Source organism: Lytechinus pictus, chromosome 11 (genome assembly GCF_037042905.1).
Source record: "Lytechinus pictus isolate F3 Inbred chromosome 11, Lp3.0, whole genome shotgun sequence".
In the NCBI taxonomy this organism is placed as follows: Eukaryota; Metazoa; Echinodermata; class Echinoidea; order Temnopleuroida; family Toxopneustidae; genus Lytechinus; species Lytechinus pictus.
In genome coordinates, this window is record NC_087255.1 from 31,262,303 (window position 1) to 31,287,122 (window position 24,820).

Here is a 24,820-nt window from a genome sequence, read left to right on the forward strand (position 1 = left end):
CCATATATTCTCACTTTCAATTTCTCTCTTTTTGTTGATGTTTTTATGCATTGTATCTAATTTATGAAAAATGGGCATTAGAAATATATGATATTGTTATCATGAACTGTCATTCAATAGGATTATGTAGTGACAATATTTGCAAAATCTCTTTTCAATATCGTAGTTAGCACTAGAATCTGAATATAAAACAAGTTGTCATTAAATATAATGTATACCTGGGGAGTGTTTCATCAACATTTTCATCCGACAAGTTGTCAGATCTGACATCTTTCTCTGATGTTGATTGGCTGAGAGGTACTGTTACTATGGTAACTGTCGGATAAAATGGGACTTGTCGGATAAAACGTCCAACAAGTCCTTTCATGAAACGCTCCCCAGATATCATAATATAAACAAATTATAACCTCCCCATGATAGGAGGAAACACAATGATTTTTTATAAGCAAAAAACCGTTCACACTTACATGGTGCAGATGATGGAGTTGTTGCATTGGTCATATTCATCATATCTGAAGTGGGGACAGAAGAAGAAGCTGTCAATGGTCCACTGGTCATTGCAGGTGGTGTTGAGCGTGATGGACTGTCGGTTGCTGGTTTTGTTTGTCTCATTGTAACCATTTCCTTGGTACTTACAGTCTCAGCTTGAGTTGTGTCTCTATGTTCTCTTGTAGTAGCAATAATTATTGAAGTAGCTTTAAGAGAATCTGTGGAACCAGTTGCTTCTGTGGTAACTCTTTCACCTCTGGTGGTTCCAGCAGGTTGTTGAGTAGAGGCCATGTGTTCAGTAGAAGCAACAGTAACAATTGTAGATTTAATTGGTTCCTCAGATGATGGAACGTCCGTAGAACCTACTGGTCCCTCAGATGGTGGAGCATTCGTAGAAGTTTGAGTTGTGCCTTTATCTTCTGCTGTAGAAGCAATAACTCTTGAAGTAGCCTTAGGAGAATCTGTGGAGCCCAAGGTGCTCTGGGTGGAAGGAATTCTAGAGGAAACTTTATCTTCTGTGGTACCTCTTTGACCTACAGTGGTTATTTCTGGTTGCTGACTAGAGGCCCCACCTTGTGTAGAAGCTGGAGTAACAATTGTAGATCTAATTGGTCCCTCGGATGATGGAGCGTCTGTAGAACCTACTGGTTCTTCAGTAGTGCGGACTGTTTGTCTAGTTGAAACTGTCTCTTCGGTGGTAGTATTTGTACCTTGGGTGATCCCTTCTGTTTCTTGAGTCGAGGACACAGGTTGTGTAGAACCTGCAGTAACAAGTGTAGATCTAACTGATCCCTCAGATGAAAGAGTTTGTGTAGAACCTGTTAATTCCTCAGTGGCAGGGGTTGTCTGCCTACTTGAAAATGTCTCTATGGTTGCATTATTTTCACTTCTGGTTGTACGTTCAAGTTCCAGGGTAGAAGCTACAAACAGCACAGTAGTTCTAGCTGGTTCCTTAGATGAAGGCATTTCTGTAGAAGTAGCTGCTTGTTCCTGAGTTGTAGGTGTTGTTTGCCTTGTAGTAACCACTTCTTTGGTGGTAATTTCTTCACCCTGAGTGGTTCCATTGACTTTCCCTGTAAAAGATACAGAAGCTACTGTCGAATCAACAGGTTCCTCAGTTACAGGATTTGTTTGTCTAGTTGAAGCAGTTTCTGTGGAAGCTATAGGAGGTTCTGACGATCCCCCTGATCTGTCAGTTGCAGGGTTTATCTGTGTTGTTCCAATTTTCTCAGTGGTAGTTGTTGTAGCAGATTCAGTTTTAAAATCACTTGTCACTTCTGGAGATATTGTTGTTACCTCAACAAAACCTGTTGTTCTAGCTGGCTCAGTAGCTTTAGTAGCTTCTTCAGCTCCAACACTGGTTGTCATTTCTTGATATCTTGTTGTTACCTCATCAAAACGTGTTGTTCTTGAAGGCTCAGTAGCTTCTTCAGTTTCAACACTTGGTGTAATTTCTTGAGATTCTGTTGTTACCTCAGCAGAACCTGTAGTCATAGGCGATTCAGTAGCTTCTTCTGTTTTGATACTTGTAACATCTGGAGATTCTGTTGTTACCTCAACAATATCTGTAGTTCTCTGAGTTTTAGTAACTTCTTCTGTTTCAAAATAAGTTGTTCCTGAAAATTCAGTTGTCATTTCTGGGGAGTCTGTTATTTCAATTAAACCTGTAGTTCTGACAGCATCAGTAGCTTCTTCAGTTACAACTGCAGTTGTAATGTCTAGAGCTTTTGATGTTACCTCAACATAACCTGTTGTTTTAGCCGGTTCAGTAACTTCTTCTGTTTCAATATCAGTTGTCATTTGTGAGGAGTCTGTTGTTAATTCATCAAAACCTGTTGTTCTAGCTGCTTCAGTAGCTTCTTCTGTTTTGATACTTGTTGTAACGTCTGGAGATTCTGTCGTTACCTCACTAAAACCTGTTGTTACCTCATCAAAACCTGTTGTGGCTGGTTCAGTAACTTCCTCAGTTTCAATATCAGTTGTTCCTGAAAACTCAGTTGTCATTTGTGGAGAGTCTGTTAATTCATCAAAATCTGTTGTTCTAACAGTCTCAGTAGCTTCTTCAGTTTCAACTGCAGTTGTAATGTCTGGAGATTCTGTTGTTAATTCATCAAAACCCGTTGTTCTAGCTGCTTCAGTAGCTTCTTCTGTTTCAACATTTGTTGAAACTTCTGTCGTTACCTCATCAAAACCTGTTGTGGCTGCTTCAGTAACTTCCTCAGTTCTAATATCAGTTGTTCCTGAAAACTCAGTTGTCATTTGTGGAGAGTCTGTTAATTCATCAAAATCTGTTGTTCTAGCTGCTTCAGTAGTTTCTGCTGTTTCAACGTTTGTTGTAACTTCTGGAGATTCTGTCGTTACCTCATCAAAACCTGTTGTGGCTGGTTCAGTAGCTTCTTCAGTTACAATATCAGTTGTTCCTGAAAACTCAGTTGTCATTTGTGGGGAGTCTGTTGTTAATTCATCGAAACCTGTTGTTCTAGCTGCTTCAGTAGCTTCTTCTGTTTCAACATTTGTTGAAACTTCTGTCGTTACCTCATCAAAACCTGTTGTGGCTGGTTCAGTAACTTCTTCAGTTTCAATATCAGTTGTTCCTGAAAACTCAGTTGTCATTTGTGGCGAGTCTGTTGTTAATTCATCAAAACCTGTTGTTCTAGCTGCTTCAGTAGCTTCTTCTGTTTCAACATTTGTTGAAACTTCTGTCGTTACCTCATCAAAACCTGTTGTGGCTGCTTCAGTAACTTCCTCAGTTCCAATATCAGTTGTTCCTGAAAACTCAGTTGTCATTTGTGGAGAGTCTGTTAATTCATCAAAATCTGTTGTTCTGACAGTCTCAGTAGCTTCTTCAGTTTCAACTGCAGTTGTAATGTCTGGAGATTCTGTTGTTAATTCATCAAAATATGTTGTTCTAGCTGCTTCAGTAGCTTCTTCTGTTTCAACATTTGTTGAAACTTCTGTCGTTACCTCATCAAAACCGGTTGTGGCTGGTTCAGTAACTTCTTCAGTTTCAATATCAGTTGTTCCTAAAAACTCAGTTGTCAGTTGTGGCGAGTCTGTTGTTAATTCATCAAAACCTGTTGTTCTAGCTGCTTCAGTAGCTTCTTCTGTTTCAACATTTGTTGAAACTTCTGTCGTTACCTCATCAAAACCTGTTGTGGCTGCTTCAGTAACTTCCTCAGTTCCAATATCAGTTGTTCCTGAAAACTCAGTTGTCATTTGTGGAGAGTCTGTTAATTCATCAAAATCTGTTGTTCTGACAGTCTCAGTAGCTTCTTCAGTTTCAACTGCAGTTGTAATGTCTGGAGATTCTGTTGTTAATTCATCAAAAAATGTTGTTCTAGCTGCTTCAGTAGCTTCTTCTGTTTCAACATTTGTTGAAACTTCTGTCATTACCTCATCAAAACCTGTTGTGGCTGGTTCAGTAACTTCTTCAGTTTCAATATCAGTTGTTCCTAAAAACTCAGTTGTCATTTGTGGCGAGTCTGTTGTTAATTCATCAAAACCTGTTGTTCTAGCTGCTTCAGTAGCTTCTTCTGTTTCAACATTTGTTGAAACTTCTGTCGTTACCTCATCAAAACCTGTTGTGGCTGCTTCAGTAACTTCCTCAGTTCCAATATCAGTTGTTCCTGAAAGCTCAGTTGTCATTTGTGGAGAGTCTGTTAATTCATCAAAATCTGTTGCTCTGACAGTCTCAGTAGCTTCTTCAGTTTCAACTGCAGTTGTAATGTCTGGAGATTCTGTTGTTAATTCATCAAAATATGTTGTTCTAGCTGCTTCAGTAGCATCTTCTGTTTCAACATTTGTTGAAACTTCTGTCGTTACCTCATCAAAACCTGTTGTGGCTGGTTCAGTAACTTCTTCAGTTTCAATATCAGTTGTTCCTAAAAACTCAGTTGTCATTTGTGGCGAGTCTGTTGTTAATTCATCAAAACCTGTTGTTCTAGCTGCTTCAGTAGCTTCTTCTGTTTCAACATTTGTTGAAACTTCTGTCGTTACCTCATCAAAACCTGTTGTGGCTGCTTCAGTAACTTCCTCAGTTCCAATATCAGTTGTTCCTGAAAACTCAGTTGTCATTTGTGGAGAGTCTGTTGATTCATCAAAATCTGTTGTTCTGACAGTCTCAGTAGCTTCTTCAGTTTCAACTGCAGTTGTAATGTCTGGAGATTCTGTTGTTAATTCATCAAAATATGTTGTTCTAGCTGCTTCAGTAGCTTCTTCTGTTTCAACATTTGTTGAAACTTCTGTCGTTACCTCATCAAAACCTGTTGTGGCTGGTTCAGTAACTTCTTCAGTTTCAATATCAGTTGTTCCTGAAAACTCAGTTGTCATTTGTGGTGAGTCTGTTTTTAATTCATCAAAACCTGTTGTTCTAGCTGCTTCAGTAGCTTCTTCTGTTTCAACATTTGTTGAAACTTCTGTCGTTACCTCATCGAAACCTGTTGTGGCTGCTTCAGTAACTTCCTCAGTTCCAATATCAGTTGTTCCTGAAAGCTCAGTTGTCATTTGTGGAGAGTCTGTTAATTCATCAAAATCTGTTGTTCTGACAGTCTCAGTAGCTTCTTCAGTTTCAACTGCAGTTGTAATTTCTGGAGATTCTGTTGTTAATTCATCAAAATATGTTGTTCTAGCTGCTTCAGTAGCTTCTTCTGTTTCAACATTTGTTGAAACTTCTGTCGTTACCTCATCAAAACCTGTTGTGGCTGGTTCAGTAACTTCTTCAGTTTCAATATCAGTTGTTCCTGAAAACTCAGTTGTCATTTGTGGCGAGTCTGTTGTTAATTCATCAAAATCTGTTGTTCTGACAGTCTCAGTAGCTTCTTCAGTTTCAACTGCACTTGTAATGTCTGGATATTCTGTTGTTAATACATCAAAACCTGTTGTTCTAGGTGTTTCAGTAGCTTCTTCTGTTTCAACATCAGTTGTAACTTCAGGAGATTCTGTTGTTGCATCCATGGATTCCGATGTTACATCAACAAAACCTGTTGTTCTAGCTGCTTCAGTAGCTTCTGTTTCAATATCAGCTGTCCCTATAAATACAGTTGTTATGTCAGCAAGATCGGTTGTTCTATCTGGTTCAGTAACTTTTCCAGTTTCAACATCAACTGTCCTTGTGGAAGATGTTACTTCTTGGGATTCTGTTAATTCATCAAAACCTGTTGTTTTAGCTGCTTCAGTAGCTTCTTCTGTTTCAACATTTGGTGTAACTTCTGGAGATTCTGTAGTTATGTCATCAAAAGCTGTTGTTACCTCAACAAAACCTGTTGTGGTTAGTTCAGTAACTTCTTCAATTTCAATATCAGTTGTTCCTGAAAATTCAGTTGTACTTTGTGGGGAATCTGTTGTTAATTCATCAAAACTTGTCGTTCTGCCAGTCTCAGTAGCTTCTTCAGTTTTAACATCAGTTGTAACTTCTGGGGATTTAGCTGTTACCTCAACAAAACCTGTTGTTGTAGCTGGTTCAGTAACCTCCTCAGTTTCAATATAAGTTGTTCCTAAAAATTCAGTTGTCATTTGCGGGGAGTCTGTTGTTAATTCATCAAAACCCGCTGTTCTGACAGTCTCAGTAGCTTCTTCAGTTTCAACTGCAGTTGTAATGTCTGGAGATTCAGTTGTTAATTCATCAAAACCTGTTGTTCTCACTGCTTCAGTAGCTTCTTCTGTTTCAACATTTGTTGTAACTTTTGGAGATTCTGTTGTTTCCTCATCAAAACGGGTTGTTCTAACAGGCTCGGTAGCTTCTACTGTTTCTACATCAGTTGTCATTTCTTGAGATTCTGTTGTAAATTCAAAAGAACCTGTTGTTCTAGCTCGTTCGGTAGCTTCTTCAGTTCCAATACTAGGAGTAACTTCAGGAGATTCTGTTATCTCAACAAAATTTGTTGTCCTTGCAGACTCAGTAGCTTCTTCTGTATCAACATCAGTTGTTCCTGTCAATTCTGTTGTTTTTTCTTGTAATGTTGTTACCTCAATTGAAACTGTTGTGATGGCAGGTTCAGTAGCATCAGTAGCTTCTTCAGTTTCAACACTTTTCATTTCTTTAGATTTTGTTGTGAATTCAACAGAACCTGTTGTTCTAGGACTTTGGGTAGCTTCTTCTGTTTCAACAGTTGACACTTTGGAGGGTTCTGTTATTTCAACAAAACTTGTTGTTCTGACAGCCTCAGTAACATCTTCAGTTTCAACTGCAGTTTTAATTTCTGAAAATTCTGTTGTTAGCTCAAAAGATCCTGTTGTTCTAGCTGGTTCAGTAGCTTCTACAGTTTCAACATCAGTTGCTCCTGTCAAGTCGGTTGTCACATCTGGGAATTCAGATGTTACATCAACAAAACCTGTTGTTCTACCTGACTCGGTAGCTTCAGTGGCTTCTTCAGTTTCAACACTTGCTGTCATTTCTTTAGATTTTGTTGTAAATTCAACAGAAACTGTTGTTCTAGCAAGTTTGGTAGTTTCTTCTGTTTCAACATAAGTTGTCATTTCTGGTGAGTCTGTTGTTACTTCAATAAAACCTGTTGTTCTGACAGCCTCGGTAACTTCTCCAGTTGTAAAACTAGTAGTAACTACTGGAGATTCTGTTGTTACCTCAATATAACCTGTTGTTCTAGCAGGCCCAGTAGCTTTGGTAGCCTCTACAGTTTCAACACCAGTTGTCATTTCTTGATATCTTGTTACCTCAATGGAACCCGTTGTTCTAGCTGGTTCAGTAGCTTCTTCTGTTTCAACATCAGTTGTTCCTGTCAATTCAGTTGTCCTTGCAAATTCAGTTGTTAAGTCAGCAAGACCAGTTGTTCTATCTGGTTTAGTGGCTTCTGCAGTTTCAATATCAACTGTCCTTATAGAAGATGTTACTTCTGGGGATTCTGTTGTTAATTCATCAAAAGCTGTGGTTCCAGCTACTTCAGTAGCTTCAACTGTTTCATCATCAGTTGTCTTTGTAAATTCAGTTGATATTTCTTGGAATTCTGTAGTATGTGTAATCACTGTACTTCCTTTTCCATGTGGAATAGTTGTCCCTGAAGTAGTCTGATAAATAATTGATGCTGTAGTAGCTTCTGTTCCTCTGGTTTCAACATCAGGGGTCCCTGTAAATTTATTTGTAAATTTTGGAGATTCTGTAGTTGCCCTAGAAGTGGTTTGCTCTATTACGGTACTCCTTTCCACAGGTACAGTAGTCATCCTAGAAGTAGTCTCCTCAATTTCAGTACTTCCTTCTTTAGGTGCAGTAGTCGTCGTAGAAATGGTCTGATCGATTACAGTACTTTCCCCTCCAGAAACAGTAGTTGCCTGAGAAGTGGTTTGCTCAATTTTCGTACTTCCTTCTTCAGGGGCAGTCGTTGCCCTAGTAGTGGTCTGCTCAATAAAAGTACTTTCTTCTTCAGATGCAGTCGTTGCCTGAGAAGTAGTTTGGTCAATTTCCGTACTCTTTTCTTCAGATGCAGTAGTCAACTTTAGAGTGGTCTGCTCAATTACAGTACTCCTTTCTTCAGGTAAAGATGTCACCCTTGAAGTGGTCTGCTCAATTTCAGTACTCCTTGCTTCAAGAGAAATAGTTGCCTTTGAAGATGTCTGCTGTATTACAGTACCGGTACTCCTTTCTTCAGGTGCAGTAGTCACCATAAAAGTGGTCTGGTCAATTTCAGTACTCCTTTCTTCAGGTGCGGAAGTCACCCTGGAAGTAGTCTGTTCTATTACAGTACTCTTTTCTTCAGGTGCAGTAGTTGAACTAGAAGTGGTCTGTTCTATTAGAGTACTCTTTTCTTCAGGTGGAGTGGTTGCCTTAAAAGTGGTATGCTCAATTACAGTACTCCCATCTTCCGGTGCAATAGTCAACTCAGACGTGGTCTGCTCAATTACAGTACTCCTTTCTTCAGTTGCAGTAGTCACCCTAGACGTGGTCTGCTCTATTACAGTACTCCTTTCTTCGGTTGCAGTTGTCACCCTAAAAGTGGTCTGCTCTTTTACAGTACTCCTTTCTTTGGCTGCAGTTGTCACCCTAGAAGTGGTCTGCTCTTTTATAGTACTCCTTTCTTCAGGTGAAGTAGTAACCCTAGAAGTGGTCTGCTCTTTTATAGTAATCCTTTCTTCAGGTGCAGTAGTCACCCTGGAAGTGGTCTGCTCAATTACTGTACTCCTTTCTTCAGGTGCAGTAGTCATCCCGGAAGTGGTCTGCTCAATTACAGTACTCCTTTCTTCAGGCGCAGTAGTTGCCTTAGAAGTGGTTTGCTCAATTTTAGTACTCCTTTCTTCTGGTGCAGTAGTCACCCCGGAAGTGGTCTGTTCTATTACAGTACTCCTTTCTTCAGGTATAGTTGTCACCCTAGAAGTGGCTTGCTCAATTTCAGTACTCCTTTCTTCTGGTGCAGTAGTCACCCCAGAAGTGGTCTGTTCTATTACAGTACTCCTTTCTTCTGGTGCATTAGTCACCCTGGAAGTGGTCTGTTCTATTACAGTACTCCTTTCTTCAGGTGAAGTTGCCACCCTAGAAGTGGTCTGCTCAATTACAGTACTCCTTTCTTCAGGCGCAGTAGTTGCCTTAGAAGTGGTTTGCTCAATTTCAGTACTCCTTCCTTCTGGTGCAGTAGTCATCCCGGAAGTGGTATGTTCTAATACAGTACTCCTTTGTTCAGGTGCAGTAGTCGCCTTAGAAGTGGTGTGCTCAATTACAGTACTCCTTGCTTCAAGAGAAATAGTTGCCTTTGAAGATGTCTGCTGTATTACAGTACCGGTACTCCTTTCTTCAGGTGCAGTAGTCACCATAAAAGTGGTCTGGTCAATTTCAGTACTCCTTTCTTCAGGTGCGGAAGTCACCCTGGAAGTGGTCTGTCCTATGACAGTACTCCTTTCTTCAGGTGAAGTAGTTACTCTAGAAGTGGTCTGCTCTATTACAGTACTCCTTTCTTCGGGTGCAGTAGTTGCTTTAGAAGTGGTTTGTTCCATTACAGTACTCTTTTTTTCGGGTGCAGTTGTTGCCCCAGAAGTGGTCTGCTCAATTACAGTACTGTTTTCTTCCGATGCAGTAGTCACTCTAGAAGTGGTCTGCTCAATTACAGTACTCCTTTCTTCAGGTGCAGTAGTCACCCTAGAAGTGGTCTGTTCTATTACAGTACTCCTTTCTTCAGGTGCAGCAGTTGCCTTAGAAGTGGTCTGATCATTTACAGTACTCCTTTGTTCAGGTGAAGTTCCCACCCTAGAAGTGGTCTGCTCAATTACAGTACTCCTTTCTTCAGGTGCAGTAGTCACAGTAGAAGTGGGCTGGTCAATTTTAGTACTCCTTTCTTCAGGTGAAGTTCCCACCCTAGAAGTGGTCTGCTCAATTACAGTACTCCTTTCTACAGGTGCAGTAGTTGCTTTAGAAGTGGTCTGTTCCATTACAGTACTCCTTTCTTCAGGTGCAGTAGTCGCCCTAGAAGTGGTCTGCTCAATTTTTGTACTCCTTTCTTCAGGTGAAGTTGTCACCCTTGAAGTGGTCTGCTCAATTACAGTACTTCTTTCTTCAGTTGCAGTAGTTGCCTTAGAAGTAGTTTGCTCAATTTCAGTACTTCTTTCTTCTGGTGCATTAGTCACCCTGGAAGTGGTCTGTTCTAATACAGTACTCCTTTCGTCTGGTGCAGTAGTCACCCTAGAAGTGGTCTGGTCAATTACAGTACTCCTTTCTTCAGGTGCAGTAGTCACCCTAGAAGTGGGCTGGTCAATTTTAGTACTCCTTTCTTCAGGTGAAGTTCCCACCCTAGAAGTGGTCTGCTCAATTACAGTACTCCTATCTACAGGTGCAGTAGTTGCTTTAGAACTGGTCTGTTCCATTACAGTACTCCTTTCTTCAGGTGCAGTAGTCGCCCTAGAAGTGGTTTGCTCAATTTCAGTACTTCTTTCTTCTGGTGCATTAGTCACCCTGGAAGTGGTCTGCTCTAATACAGTACTCCTTTCTTCTGGTGCAGTAGTTTCCTTAGAAGTGGTCTGCTGTATTACAGTACTCCTTTCTTCAGGTGAAGTAGTTGCCTTAGAAGTGGTCTGCTCTATTACAGTACTCCTTTCTTCAGGTGAAGTTGTCACCCTAGAAGTGGTCTGGTCAATTTCAGTACTCCTTTCTTCGGGTGCAGGAGTTGCTTTAGAAGTGGTCTGCTCTATTACAGTACTCCTTTCTTCAGGTGCAGTAGTCACCCTAGAAGTGGTATGCTTAATTACAGTACTCCTTTCTTCAGGTGAAGTAGTCAATCTAGAAGTGGTTTGCTCAATTAGAGTACTCCTTTCTTCAGGTGAAGTAGTTGCCTTAGAAGTGGTCTGCTCTATTACAGTACTCCTTTCTTCAGAGATCGTAGTGCTGTCAGCTTCTTGAGTAGTTGGTTTCCCTTCATATGTTGTACCTATGACAGCTTCAGTAGTTCTTCCAGCTGCAAGAGAAGTCACTGCAGCAACAGTGCTAAAGTCACCAGTCACAGCAAATGAGGACATTTCTGCATCATGTAATGTGGTAAAGACTGGTATAAACTGGGTGGTAACTTTTGAGAAATCTGTTGTGTACCCTAAAGCTCCAGTTGTTGACAACATTGCTCTTATAGTTGTTATTACCTGTTGTTGCTCTGTACTTGGAGATATGGTTGACTGATTAGCAGCAGTTGTTGCTCCTTGGGAACCATCACTTGTAATGGCTGTCCTACTTTGAAATGTTGTACCAAGAAATTCTGCAGTAGTACTTGGTGGTTGAGAGGTAGTATCATGTTTTATAGGGGTACCTGGTGATTGAGTGGTAGTTAGTGGTTGTGTGGTAGAATCTAGGAACTGTGTGGTGATAATTGGTAGTTGACTAGTGGTTCCTTGCCGCACTGTGGTTGCTTGTGGTTCAGAGGTAGTTGTTGGCTGTGTAGTGGTAGCTAGATGCTGTGTGGTAGTTGTTGGCTGTGTAGTGGTAGCTGGATGTTGAGTGGTAGTTGCTGGCTGTGTGGTGGTTGCTGGTGGTGGAGTGGTAGTTGCTGACTGTAGAGTGGTAGCGGGTGGTTGAGTGGTTGTTGCTGGCTGTGTGGTGGTGGGTAGTAGCTGAGTGGTAGTTGAGGGCTGTGTAGTGGTAGATGGTGGTTGAGTTGTTGTCAATGAAGGAGTTGGAGGTGTAGTTGAAGGAGCTGGAATTGAAAATAAAATATGTAAATACTTCCAAATGGCATCATCTAAAGTGTAATAGCAACTGATACATAAAATAAAACTAATTCCTCATATATCATTACAGCAAATCATTCACAACTTTACAATATGCATAAAAATTATGCTGACAAATACTTAATCTGGTATGAACAGCAAATAAAGGGTCAGAAAATAAAAATCCTAAGTGTTTATTCATCAAAGTCATTTTATCAAACTATCAAGTGAGCTCCATTGAAAAAAATAATCAGTAATTATTTAGGGATGGAAAAATACTTTTTGTTTAATTTCTCAACAAAGCATTATTGATGAAAATATCTAACATATAAGATTATTTCTTATAATTTATAATGATTTCTGTTATGTAATATAGATCTTTTAAAACAGGAAAAAACTAAAATCCAACTGAACTAGGGAGATATTCATATTACATCTATTTTTATTATTATATTCATTTGTTTAATTTTCATAATGTGAAAGTGCTTACCATTTTGACATATGACCCCACTATAGCCTGTGGGACAGAGACAGACAGCAAATGTCTGGAAATCCACACACGTACCCCCATTCAGACAAGGTATAAGTTGACAAACATCCCAGGCTGAAAGAAAATAAGAATGTGCTCTTTAGATGATAGTGTTAAGTTAGATTAAGGTTAATCTAAACAATATGACCCATACTCTGAATGCAGATTTTACTTAAAATGTGATATAATTTGTGGTTTAAGTGCAGATAGCTGAATGCAACAAAAAGATCTTATGGCTGAAAGTGAAATAAATTTCTTTAATTATGGATAGCTGAAATATACAACACAAATCTTTTGAAATATGGAAAGCTGTGCAGCATTTCAATGAAAATTTTCAAATAACGAGAATTATGACTGATTTTAAGACCTAAGCTTGACTTGTATTTCAGTGGATTCACAATACGGTGCGCCATCTATCGGTTGGAGCAGACAGGCCCAAATTTGCAATGCCTCATGGGAAAAAGTTGACATCTGTTGCACAAGCTAGTACTAAAGTGCATGCATGCATGCAATTATTCAGCGCGGGCCATCACAGCTCAACCAGATATGCTGTTTACTTGGGTCCAGGAGGTGGGAGAGAACTTTGCCTGCATATTTCTGTGCGTAATTTAGACCATTTTTTGGTGAATAACTGCCACATGATTTTCATTTTTGAAGCATCATAGTTACATTATAATACACTAGCACTGTGCGCTGCCTGCGCCTACGTGTGATGTCGACTGCGAAGTTTGACAATTGGCCTGTTTGCCGCAACCTCTGGGAATGAAAAACTGTATTCTGTGATTAAAAAACTGTATTTTTCCCCCAAAAAAAGTGTATTTCATGATAAAATGCTTGGCGCACTCGCTCATCGCGGCGCTCAAGCTGCATGCAAGCTAAAATGCGCACTGCTCTTGCAGATGAAAAACATTAAAACATGTGTATATCTCCACCCTGGTTTGAACAAAATGATTGAAAAAAAAAACAAGTTACCTGAAATTACATTGATCTCATAACCATATTTGTGCACGTTTTATGAAATAGAGACATATAGAGATTATTTTTCTCAATAAATTCGATTTTTAGTTTTTTGGGTTTTTTTTACAAAAAACGTATTTTTCAAAGAAAAAACGTACTGCCGTATTGTGGTTGCAAAAACGTACTAAATACGGCTAAAACGTACTGGTTGGCAGGTCTGCTGTCTCGTAATGCTACATTATTTGGGTATTATTCCAAGTGTAGCGTACACCAAACGGCAATTGTACCATATCAATAATAGACCGAATGGATTTAGCCCATGTGGGATTAGACAATCTGAAAAACAAACCAGCTTCTTCTTCACCAAGTGAATATAAACCTGTCATGCTACATTGTGGGTGCATGAAAATCACAAATGGATTTTGGGGGGTCAAATCAACTCCCTCATAGTGTTGGTCGATATTTGACTTCAACGTTAGTGGATTATCGTCACCAATAACATGATATATTGCAGAGTCTGAAAATTCACTATATATGATCATTTTGAGCTGCAATTCTGTGAGAGCAGGGAAGAGGGGAAGGAAAGGAAGGCTTTCATCTGTGTTTGTCCATGAAAAGCAGGCATTTGGGTACCAACTTTACATAGTTCTGAGTTTGTCTAAGGCAATATAGAACAGCACTTCGGTCAATAAATAGTTATCAACTTTTCAAAATTAACAATATTTTGGATATGTCGTGTTACCGCAAAATATCAACATAATCATAAAACCCTCATTGAATACTCAATATTCTTTCAATATTGCGTAATTTTGATAATACTGACATATCGCCCAGTACTATACCCTTGCACACATAGGCCTGAATTCAGAGATGTGGTTTCAATTGTACTACGGTACAATACCATGGATTATGCAATTTTTTTTTCCATAATTACGCTTATTTCATTTTGTGTACACTAAGAAAAGTCTACATATAAATGAAGCACGATAACACAAGAGATCTGCATAGTCCACAATTTTGTACCATGGTACAATTGAAACCTCTTTTGGAAAATATGGTCGATTTAGCTGAAGGATAATGTCATCATTGAGCTCTTAAAACCTTGTATCTCAGAATGTAGATATTTTGTAAAATAGCTCAAAAAAAGCTTGATTTTTTTTAATACCGTAATGATATATTAGCAACCTCCTTTTACCTAGGAAGAATTTCCAGCAGGAATGCAACTCTTTTCAGATTTGAGGTTGTCACCATTTCCATGTTTCTAAAATACAGCATTTTCTGAGCTGCCCTTAAATTCTTATAATTTTGGGATTAAAAATTTTAATAGCCAATTAACGTTGGGGAATAATATCCTTTAGACTTTGGGTGATGTTTTGGCTTACCAGTTTCGCAGTTTATGCCCGTCCAACCTCTTTCACACTGACACTCATAGGATCCATTGGTATTCATACAAGTCCCTCCATTTAAACATGGAGCAGTAGAGCACTCGTTGATGTCTAGAAAGCAAGCACAAAACAGATACCAAGGATGTCAGTTACAATTCATCAGAATGCTAGAAAACAGTAGCCGGGGGAGGTGGGAGCTAGCTCAGCCCCTGCCAAGTCCCAGTTGGTGGGGGTTCACGTGGGCAACGCCCCCTCGAAGCTCTTGCATAGTACATAAATCAAAAGTGACAAAAGTTTGCATGATAGTTTTATTATTTGACAAAAAAACACACTTGAGTAAATTGAGTAAAAAAAAACAGTAAAAAAAATGATAGTAGAATAATAGGCATTTATATAATGGTGACAATCTATATAATCTATTCCAAAGTGCACTATCATTTCACTGGCCATAGTTCGAGCTGCCATTTCCAACCCTCAGTGCATGCAAGAAATTAATCTTGCCGTTTACCCATTCACCTCACCTGGGTTGAATGCAGCACAATTCCTTGCTTATGGAAAACATGCCATACCTCGGATTCGAACCCACAACTCTCTGATTGAAATAAGAGCAGTCAGACGGCAGGTCCCAAGAAAGTGGCTTCTTTCATCCAAGTGATATTCATGACTTGAGATGTTTTGCATATTTAATGAGCTTGATGCGGACCAAAACACCTCTTTTCATTCGGTCATTACTGCTCTAATTGTGCATCCAATTTCATGAATTTGGTATCGTTGTAAAGAAGAATAATCATTCTTTCAGGTCATGTGTTTGAATTTACTCAAAGATTTTGTAATATAGGTTAAAATTTTGATCTAAAATATGCTACAAAATAATTATTTTCACCTGAAAAAAGCTGCTATTTTCACACTTTATTTTTGTTTGAGCCCAAATGATTTTTAGATCATGATAAAGCTGAATATGTATGCTTTAAAATGGTTTAGGTTTCAAAATAAGAATTGGTTTAATCGGGTCAAGATCACACTTTTCATTGGCCAAGAACATAAAGCAGCTTGAAAACAAGAATACTGCACTCTGATTGGTCAAAGAGACCACACACTAGCAAATTGCGGTAAACTCCTCAAATGTTGTTCTGTGAACCTTATCCAGCCAATCAGAACTCTGGATTTCATGCAAGTACAAAATTTCAGAAATCTTGTCTTGTACCTTGGTGGGAAAAGTGTGATCTTGACCCGATTAAAAGGTGCCGCATATTAAGAGTGGCATTGTGAGAAGGTACAGAAGTTCAGCTATATGGTAATATAGATATCATTGAGGCTCAAAATAAAAAGTTTTGCACAATTTGCAAAAGAAAACAGAGGAAGAAAATTCAGTTTTGAGGCACATTTTCAGGCCAGAAATCTACTTATTTAACAAAATATTGTATACAAAATAAATGACCAATATGAAAGAGTAACATTTACTCTATCTGATGGTGCAATAATATTTAATTTAACTTGAGGTTAAAACAGGTAAATTCTTAGAGAAACAAAGAAAATCTCACGAATCACGAGATTTTGCAAGGAGGATTCAGCCACGAGGTTTGGATGAATCTGGCCTGTTTGCTCATTAGCATAGGGACCTGCGGTCTGACCGAGAGTCAGAAGTCAGAACAACTAGAACATGACACGCCCACAATAGAGAAGTACCAAACATGATTACCTGTGTCACAGAGATTGCCAGACCATCCTGTAGTGCACTCACATCTGAACCCATCAACTTCATCAACACATTGACCTCCATTCTGACAGGGGGCACTAGCACACTCATTGACATCTGAAATAAAAAATAAAACAAATGATGGAAATTGAGGCTACAAGCAATTATTTAAGTTGTATTTGATCAGGTATTCTCCAAATTGGTAACATCAACAATTTTCGATCATTGTTGCATTTTCTTTTCCAAGATTCATGTATCTGGAATAAAAAGGCCTATAGAAATAGATTGACTAAAGTAATGACCAGAACCAAGTAAAATCCATCAGTTTTCAGCACGAAATATCCATATTTTTTATCATTCCGTGGAATGGTACATTCAAAGATTTCAGATATTATCTAATTTATTATTTGGAAGCAGTCAACAAGCGATACTGATTCAGCCAATATATTTTCACTGTTTCTGCTTATAAATTTAGTATTATTTTTTGGCCCCCTGCATCTAAAGCCAAACCAAAGAAAAAAATGTCAAGTACTTGACAGTTTAACTAGCAAAATCTATCCGTTTTATGCCTTTTGTTGTCATGAATGTATTCAGTAATATCACTGAGTGCCCCTACCCCACTTGGACCCATTTAATTTGTAGAAAGGCCCTGTCTATGTACCTGTTTCACAAGTGGTGCCAGTATACCCAAGAGGACAGATGCATTCAAACGATAGATCAATCAGGTCTTCAGTACAGGTGGCGCCATTCTGGCATGGGTCACTGATGCAAGGCCTCACATCTGTAGGTAGGAAGAATACATAAACATGAATAATAATAATAATAGCAAATTTTTATAAAGCGCTTTTCCCAGAATGGCTCAAAGCGCTTTACAACATATATTACCCCGGTCATTGGATTCATTTCAATCCCGCATGAAAAGTGCACAATTTCCACTCCCTGGGGAGCATTCCTTGCATTCATCGCAGCCTCATTATGGGGTGGCAAAAATCAAACATACAATATCTTTCGCATCCTACCGGGTACCCATTTAGCACCTTGGTCGAGAGTGGCAAAGTGTGGATTAACGCCTTGCCAAAGGACGCTAGACCGCGGTGGGATTCGAACACACGACCCTCTGTTTACAATAGAATAGAATAATGATGATAATAGTATCTGGTTATTATAATGTGCTTGAGACATACACTATGCATATCTAAGCGCTTTACACAGAACATCAGATTCAATCAGTCATTTCTGCACACAATGTATATGCACATCCTCCACTCCCTGGGGAGTACTTCAGCCAGTCACATTGAGGTACACAATACTTAAAAGGTACCCATTTAGCACCTGGGTGGAGAGTGGATTGACGCCTGCCAAATGACGCTAGACCGCGGTTGGATTTTAACACACGACCCTCTGATTACAAGGTGAGAGTCAAAACCACTACACTACTGCTCTTCCAGAGAAGTTAATTGTTTATCATCACCTTCATCATTATGATGGGTGGCGCTGGAGTATTTTGATGGGAGGGGGGCAAGATGAAGTAAAGATGACAGCACTTTTCACTCAATTCAATACCATGGGTAGTAAAGACTTCGACAACCCAGACCTCTTATTTTTCTCTTCATTCATCTCTCTTTACTCCAAATTTTCTCACTTCTTGAAAAATAAAATAGGGAGCAACTACCCCTCACAACCCTTTGGCACCGATCATCATCACCATCAGCATTATCCTTCATCAAAATTATCATAATTTTTATCATAATCACAATTGACATCATTGTCATTACCACCATCATCATCAAAACATTATCACTATCACCATTTATATTATCACTATCATCAACCATCATCACCATTGTCATCATTATCCCTATCATTACTATCATCATCATTAATGTGAATCATCTTATTACCATTATCACCAACATCATCATCATCATTAATAACATTATTATAATTAATAATTATCATTATCATCATAAATTTTGATGTTGTCCTACCGTACTTGCATGACATACGTTAAATACATGCATGCTATTATAATTACCAGCATCATATTCATACCATTACTTGAGGAATTATACTCAATGATCTAAGTCTAGCAAGATATTGGACTTTGGCTTTCTGTATGTATTACACCTAAGAAGCAATATTACACAACATCAACCTTGAATCTATTGATCGAAACCGTTTGCCCTAATCAAAGTTTATATGCCTTAAGGGCTGGAATGCTGTCTATTCATTCATAGAATATTACCATTGTTTTCTCTGACAAGGGTCAATATCACCACAATGGAAGCATTGGTTTTTACACACAAAAAATGTATAAGACTACATAGGACAGTAAGCTAACTCGTACAACTACATAAGTGAACATCATGGCCTAAATTTGCAAAGGTGGTTTTAAGCCTGCGGTCATAATATATTAATTTTGATGAGCATAGCTTCTGTCACAGCACAGTAGAGTAGATTCACATTATAATGAGATCATTGTTTATTCAAATAAACAGTGAAAAGGGTATTCAAATGATTCCTATAATTTGGTGCTTTGTCACTAATAAAATAATAATTCCCAGTGAAGTAGAGTGGAGGTACTTAGCAGATATATCTCTGACCAAGATCATAACCATTGCATCAAGATAGTTATATATTGCAAGATATAAATTAATATTATTTCATTTGCACCACTCATGTACAAGGTATTAATGCAATGGTACTTATGATGGATATTATGTCTTTAATATTCTTCTGAACTAATTCGGTGTTTTGAATATCAATTCTGCAAAGACCATTTACATGCTTAAATTTAATAATCGCTGTGTATTATGGGATTAATATTCAAAGAGTGGCAAAGTGATATTATTCAGATCCGTAGTGAGCTCCATAAATTCAATCATTTATGGAGCTCACAACATTAAACAGGATGATAATCAAACAGGATGCTCAAGCTGGCCTAGATGCAATGATATCCCTTCCATGAATAATCATAAGTATTCAAAATGAATTATTGATCAATTAGTAGGAATATAATTAATTAATCAATAATCCCTTATAAAGTCTTGAGGTTGTCACTTACCTAACTCACACCTAGGCCCAGTGTACCCAGCCGAGCATAAGCAAAGGTAGAAATTGGGGAAATCAATGCATGTTCCATCGTTGAGGCACGGGTCGCTGGCACATTCATCGATATCTGCAAGAACAGGTGTACAAATCCAAATTAATATTATCACCAGGACGCCTCCGGCATAGGTGCACAGATGACCACGAGATATATTCCTTGTACGCTTGTACATCCCAACTGAACGTCCTATCCGTTTCATTTATTGCAATCTACATCCATTCGTCATCTGTGATAAGCTACAAAAAGTGTCAGAAGGTGGGCCATAATTGGTCACTCCACCTGCAGGTCTAACTGTCTTGAAAATTTGAAAACAGACAAGAGGGTACATGCAGCCTTACGCAATACCAGCTAGTAGTATGGACTCACTGTACAATAGAAGAGATGCACTGTAAAGTCAGCATGGGTGAGCTCAGCGTCATTGTAACCATCACTACTCAATGCACATGAATGGATGGGAAGATTAAAGCAACTAGCTGTGGGAAAACTGTTCTATTGTTGGAAAACCCCCCTTGTGTTGACGGTTCATGCATGGATGCTCAGACTATAATATTATACTGGACTGAAAGGGTAATTTGACAGCAGAATTCTACCTGAGTGCTTCTTTTTGTCATTTAAGGACAAAGTTGTTTTTAATTCAGTTTTGAAAAATGCCGTGGGAATGAGAATTTGAATGTTGGTTGCTCCCTGCTCAGGCAATATATTTATAAGCCTAAAGGGGTTTCCTTTTCAACCTGCAATGTAATTGATATGAAGTTACATATATACAAACACTTAGTTTTGCTATGAATCATCAAAAATAAGAACAGCCAACTCTTTAAAAGAAGTATTTTTCTTCACTACAAAATTGACATATTTGAATACTTTATCCCTATATGCAAATGTCTTGTAATAGACAAAATATTCCAGTTTCAAACAAATTTTAAACTTTCATATTTCTATCAGAAACACATAGCACACACTACAATAAAACTTGTAATATTTCATAATTTTCTCTTATACCTTTCAAATGAAAACAGAAACCCTACAAATAAAACCATCATTTTACCTTGAAAATTATTCCACACTTAATTCTTACACAATATCTTTTGTTTACATTTACTATCCCTAATGTATTACAAGTGTACAAGTACATGTACATCACTTTAATGTCTGAATAGATAACAAGTCATCCTTATATTAGTTTAATGTCACAAGTAACTACACTGATGGGACAAGCTGAGTAATTACCAAGTGATGTGATGATTTTCCTTGACATATCACAATCTTCTTCATAATTCAAAGCATGAACGTGACATGGAGAAAAGAGTACAAGATATTCTCTCCCATAGACACACACAACTTTCCTAATATTTATCTACTTTCCATCCTCAAATTGGCAACCATGATTTAACACTCTTACATAGAAAATTGGAAAAATGGGATTATAAATCATAGACAATTAATCACAATATTGCCTCTATCTTAAAACATGCATACATTTTCCCAAATAAAAAACATGAAACTACGATTGCCAAAGGTAAACTATAACTGCACATCGATTTCCAGGATTTAAGTGATTTATCATCTTCTGCGCATACATTTAGTGCAATATCAATGTCTATTAGCGAACTGATTCTTTCAACTCATGGTCTAATTGACTGCAGAACACGGTAGGATGAAAGTAGAGAAATATAAAGAGAATGTTATTCAGAGCACAATGACGGTAACATGGAAGTGAATTCATTAACTATTCGATGAGTGTCCATCTCTAATAGGTCCATGCTTTGAACAATAATATACAAATATATCAGGCTTTGAGAAAGTATAGTGGGAAATATCTATCCGAGGTTGGTCTGGCAATTACTTTTTTTTTTTAATAGTAATATTGCCAGTCCAACCAAGGATTAATAATTCCCACTATGCTTTCGAAGGAAACGCCTGATATATTTGTTTTATATCCCTTCTGTAAGTGATAACTGTTGTGTAACCAATCTGGACCAAAACGTTAGATCGTCCTGGCAAAAAAAAAAGACGGTCTAATGCTATCCAGCTCCTGGGTAGGCTGCACGCGGCTTCTATCCGACTCTGGTTAATGAGAGGTCCGCTGAGCTGCGCTCCTGCTGCTTTTTCACTCAAATCAAATGGCAACTCCCTGGCCGGCTAACGTTAGTTACATCGGACCTTATTGACTCACTAATATGCTTCTCACAATTATCCTATATGATAAAGCGATCCACAACTCCCGATGATCAAAAGATGGCAGTTCTGCAAGTGCAAGCGCACTTGATGAGTGCATACCGGTGCATACCGTCCCAACTCAGCTCGTCGAATCTGTCCCGTGGCATGCATGCAGCGCAGCGCATACCCGGTCATGACAAGCTCAGCGCGCCGCGCACAGCTCGTGAATCGAGGGGGGTCAAAAAAACGTATAGTTCATTTTGCCCTAGGGAAAAAATGGACTATGCGTGATGTCAGCAAGAAAAATTATCTATTTCATGGCAAACGTTTTTCGTAGTAAAACTGCTTTTTGTTCTTGTGTACACTCTTAATGCAACAATCTTAAGTAAGGGATATAATAAAAATATGATATGAAATGAAAGCTGTACCATAAGAATATGAAAATCATTTCACGCTTTATCACAGACATGACTCCAGATCTTTCTTCTCTTTTTATTTGCCTTTTCTTCCTCTTTCCACAGAAAATGTGATTTTGTATTGTAATTCAACTTCACACAATACCATTTTCTATTCTGTTTTTAATTTCCCATAAACTACTTCAAGAGGGATTCCCTCTGTCTTGATCATCATATAAAAACACTACCCGTTCCGTAACAACCACCATCCCCCCCCCCCCCCCCCTTCCACCATCACCTTCTTACATACATGTATCTTTCTCCAATATCCCCTACAAGGCAATTAAAGGATTGCAAAACCTTATGCCAGGGGCGGATCTAGCTTTTTCCCAAGGAGGGGGCTTGACCAAGAAATTTGACAAGCAAAAAAAAAGGGTTTCACTACCAAATGTCAAATTTGGTACAGAAATTTTTTTGACAAAAAAAAGGAAAAATAAAACCAAAAGAAATCACTATAAATAAAGGTAGTTTTGGTCTAAAAAAGTTGAAAAGCTCAAAAAAGGGTTGGCTCCAAAATGCTAACCCCCCCCCCCCCCCCCCCCCGATCCACCACTGCATGCTACAATCAAATCACATCAACAAAACTGACTCCAGTGATATGCCAATTAAAAGTAATAATGTAGTACATGTAGCTTGATAAATCTGGAGTAGGTTTCCTTCATGTGACCACAGCACAAGTGGCCTTGACGAAAATAGGCCAGTGATATAAATTATATTTTTTTAAACAATAGAGTCAATGGCCTGTATGCTGAATAGAGAGGCATCCAAATGTGACGTAACTCTCACACTGAAGCTGTTTGATTTCACAGCACTTCCGGCATTCATTTTTTTAAACTGTGGCTGATGTGTTACTTCGTTATCACTTAGGCCCCCTAGCAAAACTGAGGGGCAGAGTTTGCTTGTCAAAATTGTTATGCCCCTCCCAATAAGGTTTTTCCACTCCAGGTACACCAGGGCACATAATACAGTGCGTCCCACAAAAAACGAAACCGAGATTTGTCGATGATTTATCATAACTTAATCACAAATACAATAGACAAATGACCTACCATTGTAAAGCTTAAAATCTCCTCTTTCATCTGAAATTACTTATTTCTCATTCACGCATGAGTGAGCAAAAACAATTTGAAGAGGGGATACCAAAAAGTCATTTGGCGGGCTGTATCTGGGTTTCAAAAAGAAAACCACATTTTTAAAAAGTTCAATATCTGCTCTATAATTTGATACCCCAACTACAGAAAATGGTCAAGAAACAACAAAATTCTGGTTATTTGAAATAAGGCTTGAATTTCAATAATTTCATAAAATGAAGAGGTTTTACAGGCTAGCGTTCAAACTCACTCGACACTCCGTTTTGTTGACGAATAGCCATGCATTAAGTCTTTTGTTAACCACGCGATGGCTTCTGTGAGAAACTGGTGAAAACACGTTTATTTAATGAAATTATGGAAATACAAGCATTTTTTCGAAGGAACATAACTTTTTTACTTCTTGACCATTTTTTGTGATTAAGGTATCAAATAAAAGAACAGATATTGAACTTTTTAGGCATGTGATTTTCTTTTTGAAATTCAGATACCCCCCGCCAAATGAGTTTTTGGTATCCTTTCTTCAAATTGTTTTTGCTCACTCATGCGTGAATGAGGAATACTCTAAGTAATATCAGATGAAAGAGGAGATTCTAAGCTTTACATTGGTTGGTCATTTGTCTATTGTATTTTTGATTAAGTTATGATAAATCATCGCTTAATCTCGATTTCGTTTTTTCTGGGACGCACTGTATATAAGATACTCCAAAAAATACTTTTGATCTCCTTTATGTACCAAAACGTGTTGCAGGAATTTATAACCATACAATTGTGAAATATGAATTATTAATAAAAATTCTAAAATTCTAATAATCAATGGGTAAACAATATCATATCCATTCTTTGTTAGATTTCATTACAAGTCTTGGTGATGTGCTCCATCTTTAGAGAGTAAATTTCAAGAAGTTGGAATTTTACCCAGCTCTCAATGGCTAAAACTGATGTTTTTACTTCTTTATTAGCTGATAACAATAGCATTTATTCCATTGAAAAAAAATCCCAGACAATAGTGAATTCTACAATAAAATAAAAAACATGGAATTTTACTAGTACTATATTCTACGTAAGTTATTTTAAGTAAGAGTAATCTGCCCAAATTTGACGTTAAGCTTTTCTGCAATATTTTTTGTTCTAATATTGCACAAAATGATATTTGCATCAGAGTTTATTGAATATATTTGTCTACTTTTAATTGCAATGTTTATTTTCAAGTTCCATCTCAATAGGCTATCATAAAATCTTGAAATGTATCACCATGTTTTGCATCCGCAATTTGACAGCCCCCACCCTTTGACATACCGCACGTAAAAAAAAATCAGTGCCTTGCTGCAGGCAAAATGCAACCAGGAAGTTCAGCAGCCATCCTCGAATGAAGACAACCTGCTAGCATGCCAGCAACTTGATTTGTATGCAAATTCAATCCTGTAAGTGTTGAGATTTTTTTTTTTTTTTTTTTTTTTTTACATTTGTCATTTTGGAGATTCGATCTTAAATTTGCTGTGCTGGCTTGTGAAATAAGTTTGCCATGTAAAATCAGAGCACTCGAGGGGGCATGGGGACCTCAATAAGGTTGAAAAAAAAAAGGTTAGATCTTTCGCTAATCAGAACCGCAATGCATTATGGGATTGAAAGGGAGCCGTTAGCTAGCTCTGAGCACGCGCACTAGCAGACAGTCTGCAGTGCGCGTGCGCAGAGCTAGCTAACGGCCCCCTTTACGATCCCATAATGCATTGCGGTTCTGATTAGCGATATACCTTATTGCCATTGAGATTGACATTGTTGTATGAAATCCAGTCACAGATATTTAACGTTTGAAACAATTTGTGATATT

The 24,820-nt window shown here is 38.2% G+C and overlaps 1 protein-coding gene across 1 annotated transcript in view; it reads right to left on the reverse strand.

Annotated features, from left to right (window-relative positions):
• The window catches only part of LOC129272133 (mucin-3B-like), a 32,083-nt gene that overhangs the window by 5,256 nt on the left and 2,007 nt on the right, over positions 1 to 24,820 (reverse strand). The window contains exons 2-7 of the mRNA XM_064107089.1: positions 19,245 to 19,358; positions 16,842 to 16,961; positions 16,184 to 16,297; positions 14,482 to 14,595; positions 12,104 to 12,217; positions 468 to 11,600 (exon numbers count right to left, since the gene is read on the reverse strand). Coding sequence (XP_063963159.1) covers positions 468 to 11,600; positions 12,104 to 12,217; positions 14,482 to 14,548 — 11,314 coding nt within the window. The 5' untranslated portion in view covers positions 14,549 to 14,595; positions 16,184 to 16,297; positions 16,842 to 16,961; positions 19,245 to 19,358. The remainder of the gene's footprint in view (positions 1 to 467; positions 11,601 to 12,103; positions 12,218 to 14,481; positions 14,596 to 16,183; positions 16,298 to 16,841; positions 16,962 to 19,244; positions 19,359 to 24,820) is intronic.